The sequence below is a fragment of the Passer montanus genome, unplaced genomic scaffold (assembly GCF_014805655.1).
Source record: "Passer montanus isolate IOZ18808 unplaced genomic scaffold, ASM1480565v1 scaffold846, whole genome shotgun sequence".
NCBI lineage: Eukaryota > Metazoa > Chordata > Aves > Passeriformes > Passeridae > Passer > Passer montanus.
In genome coordinates, this window is record NW_024373768.1 from 1 (window position 1) to 7,381 (window position 7,381).

Consider the following 7,381-nt stretch of genomic DNA (forward strand, 5'->3'; position numbering starts at 1 on the left):
CCAGCAGCTTTGAAATTTTCTTTTTATTTTTTAATAAAATTTCTTTTAAAATTTCTTAAACTTTTGAAAATTTTCATTTAATTTTTAAAAACATTTTAATTTTCATAGATTATTTTTAATGTTTTCAAATACTATTTGAAATACTTTAATATTTTATAATAATTTTATAATATTTTAATAATTTATAAGGTTCATATTTTAAATATTTCTTCCTTTGAAAAAATTACTTTTTTTTCCCCAGATCTTAAAATATATTTCCTGTTTACTTGAAATATTGCAATTTTATTTCAATTTCAATTCTTTAATCAGAATATTCCAATAAAAAGCACACTGGCATGTTGGGGGAAAAAAATTCTTTTTTTTTTTAAGAAAAAAATTAATCAAAATTTGATTAAAATTTTATTTAAAATCCTTTAAAAATGAATTAAAAACCTTCAAAATTAATTGTTTAAGGTGAATTTAACCCCCTCACCGCCGGCGAGCGCGTAGTCCCTGAAGAGCGGCATGCGGAACCAGCAGGGCAGCGTCAGCAGCCGCGGCCGCAGCCCCGGGAAGAGGCGCTCGAAGCCCGAGGCCGCCGTGCAGAAATTGCCGAAGGCGCCGGCGGCCAGCACGCCGTGAGGGTGGAACCCGAACACGTAATTCCGCCCGGGGTCCAGCGGCACCGTGCGGATCAGCTGCGAAAAGGAAAAAAATCGGAATTATTTTCTGAATTTTTCTGAATTTTTCCCGATTTTTTGGTGATTTTTTACGAATTTTTTTGCATTTTTTTGAATTTTTTTTAAATTTATTTTTGAATTTTTGGCAGTTTACTTCTAATCTTGAGATTCCATTTTTAATTTCAGGGGTTTTTTTTATTTCAGGATTTTTTGGAGAATTTTTAGCGATTTTTTGGCGATTTTTGGGGGTTTTTCGAGGATTTTTTGGGATTTCTCCTTTTATTTTTGAGGGAATTTTGGGAGGATTTTTCGAGGAAAATTTGGGGTTATATTCTTAATTCTGGGATTTTATTTTTATTTTTGTGGGTGTTTTGTTTTTTTTATTTAAGAGGTTTTTTGGAGGAATTTTGGGGATTTTTTGGGGTTTTTTGGGGTTTTTGGGGCATTTTGTGCAGCAGAAATTGCCGAAGGCGCCGGCGGCCAGCACGCCGTGAGGGTGGAACCCGAACAGGGAATTCCGCCCGGGGTCCAGCGGCACCGTGCGGATCAGCTGCGAAATAAAAAAAAATTCAGAATTATTTGGGAATTTTTCCCAATTTTTTGGGGATTTTTTGTGATTTTTTGGCGATTTTTTACGATTTTTTTTCAATTTTTTTCGATTTATTTTGAATTTTTTGGAATTTATTTTAAATTTTTGGCATTTTATTTCTAATCTTGAGATTCTATTTTTAATTTCAGGGTTTTATTTTTAATTTCAGGATTTTTTGGCGATTTTTTGTGGTTTTTTGGGGTTTTTTGTGGTTTTTTTGGGCATTTTGTGCAGCAGAAATTGCCGAAGGCGCCGGCGGCCAGCGCCCCGTGAGGGTGCAACCCGAACAGGGAATTCCGCCCGGGCTCCAGCGGCACCGTGCGGATCAGCTGCGAAAGGAAAAATATTTCATTAATTTGGGGATTTTTCTGAATTTTTTCCGATATTTTTGGGATTTTTTGGCGATTTTTTACGATTTTTTTCAATTTTTTTCGATTTATTTTGAATTTTTTGGGATTTATTTTAAATTTTTGGGGATTTATTTTTAATTTTCAGGGTTTTATTTTTAATATCAGGCTTTTCTTTAAAATTTCAGGATTTTTCAGGGATTTTTTAAGCGATTTTTTGGTGATTTTTGGGGTTTTTTTGAGGATTTTTTTTGATTCATCCTTTCATTTTTAGGAGAATTTCGGGAGGATTTTTGGAGGAAAATTTGGGGTTATATTCTTAATTTTGCGGTATTATTTTTAATTTTGCGTTTTGTTTTTTTTTTAATTTAAGAGGTTTTTTGGAGGAATTTTGGGGATTTATTTTGGGTTTTTTGGGGATTTTGTGGCAATTTTATGGGGTTTTTTGGTGATTTTTTATGATTTTTTTTGCATTTTTGGAATTTTTTTATTTATTTTTTAATTTTGGGGATTTATTTTTAGTTTCAGACTTTTCTTTAAAATTTCAGGATTCTTCAGGGATTTTTTTAGCGATTTTTTGGCGATTTTTGAGGGTTTTTTGAGGATTTTTTTGGGATTTGTCCTTTTATTTTTGGGGGAATTTTGGGAGGATTTTTGAGGGTAAAATTTGGGGTTATATTTTTAATTTCAGGTTTTATTTTTACTTTTGGGTTTTGGGTTTTTATAATTTAGGGGTTTTCTGAGGAATTTTGGGGATTTATTTTGAGGTTTTGGGGATTTTGGGGGATTTTGTGCAGCAGAAATTGCCGAAGGCGCCAGCGGCCAGCGCCCTGTGCGGGTGGAACCTGAACAGGGAATTCCTGCGAAAATTCCATTTATTTGGGTTTTTTTTTTAAATTTTTGGGATTTTTGGGGGATTTTTCCGGTTTTTAAAAATAATTTTGGGGGATTTTCTGAGGGATTTTTTGAGGATTTTTTGGAGGGGTTTAGGGATTTTTTTGTTTTCTGTTTTTTTTTCATTTTGGGGAGGTTTTGGAATTGAGGGTTTGGGTTTTTTTGAGGTTTTGGGGTTTTTTGGGGGGAATTTTGGGGTTGGAAATTTACGGCGCAAGGGCGCCCCCTCGCGGCGGGGCGTGTGGGGGTCCGCCGGAGACCCCCAAACCCCCCCAAAACCCCATCAAGGAACCCCAAGACCCCCCAAAACTCCACTCAGGCACCCTAAACTCCACGCTGGGACCCCTAAAACCTCCAGAATCCCCCCCAAAAATTCAAGTTTTTCCCATTTTACCCCGAGGATCATCGAGATGGGGAAGTAGTCCCGGAAGTGGTTCCAGACGGGTCAAGCGCGCACCCAGGCGCAAGGGCGCCCCCTGGCGGCGGGGCATGCGGCGGTCCTCCAGAACCCCCCAATCCCCCCTAAATCCCCCCAGATCCCCTCCAAACCTCCCCAAAACCCCCCAAAATCCCGCTGAGGCACCACAAACCCCCCTAAACCCCACCCAGTGACCCCAAACACCCCAGAACCACACCCCAAACCCCTCAGAAATCCCCCCCAAAATCCGATTTCCCGCCATTTCCCGCGAGGATCACCGAGATGGGGAAGTAGTCCCGGAAGTGGTTCCAGACGGGTCAGGCGCGCACCCAGGCGCAAGGGCGCCCCCCGCGGCGCGGCGTGTGGCGGTCCGCCAGCATCCACAGCCCGTAGAGCAGCGCCGGCAGCCAGAGCGGCCCGCGGAGCGCCAGCACGAACAGCAGCGTGCACAGCTGGCCTGCGGATCGATAGATCACCGATAGATCACCGATAGGTGTCGATAGTTGGGTATCGGTTACCGTTATTGGGGTGGGAATGGGAATATATGGATATAAGTGTGTGTATGTGTGTGTATCAGCACGAACAGCAGCGTGCACAGCTGGCCTGCAGATCGATAGATCACCGATAGATCACCGATAGATCACCGATAGGTGTCGGTAGTTGGGTAGCGGGTACCGTTATTGGGGTAGGAATGTCAATATATGGATATAAGTGTGTGTATGTGTGTGTATCAGCACAAACAGCAGCGTGCACAGCTGGCCTAGGGATCGATAGATCATCGATAGATCATCAATAGTTGTCGGTAGTTGGGTATTGGTCATCGTTATTGGGGCAGAAGTACGTATATGTACATATTTATTGTATATATGTATATAAAAATGTGTGTATATCTAAATATCAGCAGGAACAGCGCCGTGCACAGCTGGCCTGGGGATCGATAGATCATCAATAGGTGATCAATATGTATCGATAGTTAGGTTTTGGTCATCATTATTGGGGTAGGAATGTGAATATATGGGTATATGTGTGTGTATATATATATATATATATATATGTGTGTATATATAAATATCAGCAGGAACAGCGCCGTGCACAGCTGGCCTGGGGATCAATAAATCACCGATAGATCATCAATAGGTGATCAATATGTATCAACAGGTGGGTATCGGGTATCGTTATGGGGTTAGGAATGAGCATATATACATATTTATTGTATATATATATATGTATAAATGTGTGTATAAATAAATATCAGCAGGAACAGCGCCGTGCACAGCTGGCCTGCGGATTGATAAATCATCAATAGGTGATCAATAGGTATCGATAGTTGGGTATCGGGTATCGTTTTTAGGTTAGAAGTATGGATATGTACGTATTTATTGTATATATGTATATAAAAATGTATATATGTATAAATATCAGCAGGAACAGCTGGCCTGGGCACCGATCAATTATCAATAATTATCGATAATTAGCTATTGGCTATCGTTATTGGGTTAGAAATATGAATAAATAAATATATTACTATAGTACGTGTTTTATTTATGGACATATATATAAATGTAAAATATACCTTTGGGATTTTATCCCCCAGATTCTGGGAATTTATTCCACAAATTCTGGGATTTTATTCCCCAAATTCTGGGCTTTTATTTCCCAAATTCTGGGATTTTATTCCCCAAATTCTGGGATTTTATTCCCCAAATTCTGGGATTTTTCCCTCTAATTCTGGGAGTTTCTTCCCCAAATTTTGGGATTTTATTCCCCAGCTTTGGGATTTTATTCCACAAAATCTGGGAATTTATTCCCCAAATTCAGGGGTTTTTCCCCCCAAAATTCTGGGAGTTTCTTCCCCAAATTCTGGGGTTTTATTCCCCAAATACTTGGGGTTTTTCCCCCAAATTCTGGGGTTTTAATTCCCCAAAGTCTGGAATTTCCCCCCCCCCCAAATTCTTGGGATTCCCCCCCTGCAAATTCTGGGATTTTATTCCCCAAATTCTGGCATTTTGTTCCCCCCAAATTCTGGGGGGTTTTCCCCAAAATTCAAGGATTTCTTCCTTCTAATTCTGGGATTTTCCCCCTCTAATTCTGGGATTTTATTCCCCAAATTCTGGGATTTTTCCCCCCAAATTGACAGATTTTTCTCCTACAATTCTGGGATTTTATTCCCCAAATTCTGGGATTTTTCCCCCCAAATTGACAGATTTTTCTCCTACAATTCTGGGATTTTATTCCCCAAATTCCGTGTCTTTTTCCTTCTAATTCCAGGATTTTCTTCCCCAAAATCTGGGAATTCATTCCCCAAATTCAGGGGCTTTTCCCACCAAAATTCTGGGAGTTTCTTCCCCAAATTCTGGGGTTTTATTCCCCAAATACTTGGGGTTTTTCCCCCAAATTCTGGGGTTTTAATTCCCCAAAGTCTGGAATTTCCCCCCCCCCCAAATTCTTGGGATTCCCCCCCTGCAAATTCTGGGATTTTATTCCCCAAATTCTGGGATTTTATTCCCCAAATTCTGGGATTTTATCCCCCAAATTCTGGGATTTTATTCCCAAATTCTGGGATTTTATTCCCCAAATTCTGGGATTTTATCCCCCAAATTCTGGGATTTTATTCCCCAAATTCTGGGATTTTATCCCCCAAATTCTGGGATTTTATTCCCCAAATTCTGGGATTTTATCCCCCAAATTCTGGGATTTTATTCCCAAATTCTGGGATTTTATTCCCCAAATTCTGGGATTTTATTCCCCAAATTCTGGGATTTTATCCCCCAAATTCTGGGATTTTATTCCTGAAAGGAGGGGGGGAGGGGGTGAAAGGGGAGGGGGCGTGGCCTAGGGGCGTGGCCAGGCGGAGAGGGGAGGGGCTTGAGAGCAGAGACTAGAAAGGGGCGGGGCTTATGGCAACACGTAGGAAGGGGGCGGAGCTTGTTGGACGGCCTGTGGAAGTGGGCGGTGCTTCATCATTCACGCGTGAGAATGGGCGTGGTTTGTGTGAAAGGGGCGGGGCTTGTGCAAAGTCACTGGGGGGATACTGGGATGAACTGGGGTCCCACCTTCAATGGTGTCCCCATGTCCCCGTGTTCCATCTCCGGTGCTTTAACCAAATAAACCCCAAAATCTCGGGGTTTTTCCCCAAAAAATCCGGCGTTTTTTTCCCTAAAAATCCGAGTTTTTTTCCCAAACCTTGTTGGTTTTCCCCCCAAATGGAATATTCACCATGAAATTAGGGGTGTCCCCCACAAAAAACGGGGTGCACCGGTAAAAGGCACCAGCGGGATTCGAACCCGTGATCTCCCAGGTACTTTAACCAAATAAATCCCCCAAATCCGGGTTTTTTCCCTAAAAATCCGGATTTTTTCTCCAAAATTCATTGTTTTTTCCCCAAGTGGAATATCCACCATGAAATTAGGGGTGTCCCCCCCAAAAAAGGGGGTGCCCCGCTAAAAGGCACCAGCGGGATTCGAACCCGCGATCTCCCGTTCACTTTAATCAGGGATTTTAATCAAATAAATCCCTAAAAATCGGCTTTTTCACCCAAAATTGGGGGGTTTTTTCCCAAGTTAGTAGTTTTTCCCTTAAACGGAGTGTTTCTGATTAAACTGGGGGTGTCCCCCCCAAAAAAGGGGGTGCCCCAGAAAAAGGCGCCCCCGGGATTCGAACCCGCGATCTCCCGTTCACTTTAATCAGGGATTTTAACCAAATAAACCCCTAAAAATTGCGGGGTTTTGCCCCGAAATCCACGTTTTTTTTACCAAAATTCGTTGTTTTTCCCCCAAATGGAATATCCACCATGAAATTGAGGGCGTCCCCCCAAAAAAGGGGGTGCCCCGGTAAAAGGCGCCGCCCGGATTCGAACCCGCGATCTCCCATTCACTTTAGTCAGGTATTTTAACCAAATAAACCCCTAGAAATTGCGGGTTTTTGCCCCGAAATCCGCGGGTTTCTTCCCAAAATTCGTTGTTTTTCCCCCCAAAGGGAGCGTCCCCCTTTAAACTGGGGGCGTCCCCCCCCAAAAAAAGGGGGTGCCGCGGTAAAAGGCACCGCTGGGATTCGAACCCAGGATCTCCTGTTTACTAGACAGGCGCTTTAACCAACTAAGCCACGGCGCCGCCTGCCCCGCTCGCGCCGCCGGCTCCTTCCCGCGCCTGCAGCGCGCATGCGCGGGGGGCGACAGCGCGCCGGGGGAATTTTCGGGGGGATTTTTTTGGGGTTTTGGGGTGGGATTTTGGGGGATTTTTGGGCATTTTTGGGGATAGAATGGGGAGAAATGAGGTGGGGGAATGGGGGAGGGGTTTAGGGGAGGGGCTTGAGAGCAGAGACTAGAAAGGGGCGGGGCTTATGGCAACACGTAGGAAGGGGGCGGAGCTTGTTGGACGGCCTGTGGAAGTGGGCGGTGCTTCATCATTCACGCGTGAGAATGGGCGTGGTTTGTGTGAAAGGGGCGGGGCTTGTGCAAAGTCACTGGGGGGATACT

At 42.8% G+C, this 7,381-nt stretch overlaps 1 protein-coding gene and 1 non-coding gene across 2 annotated transcripts; both read right to left on the bottom strand.

Annotated features, from left to right (window-relative positions):
• Positions 1-337: 337 nt before the first annotated feature.
• LOC120513624 (2-acylglycerol O-acyltransferase 2-B-like) lies at positions 338-3,510 on the bottom strand (the record flags this gene model as incomplete). The annotated part of the gene is given in 2 exon segments (XM_039733214.1): positions 338-677; positions 3,186-3,510. Coding segments are annotated over 2 exon segments (562 nt in total), but the record flags the coding sequence as incomplete, so codon positions are not given.
• A 3,432-nt stretch (positions 3,511-6,942) lies between these two features.
• On the bottom strand, positions 6,943-7,016 carry TRNAT-AGU. The gene has a single exon. It is a non-coding gene; the product is annotated as a tRNA-Thr (tRNA).
• Between the last annotated feature and the right edge of the window lie 365 nt (positions 7,017-7,381).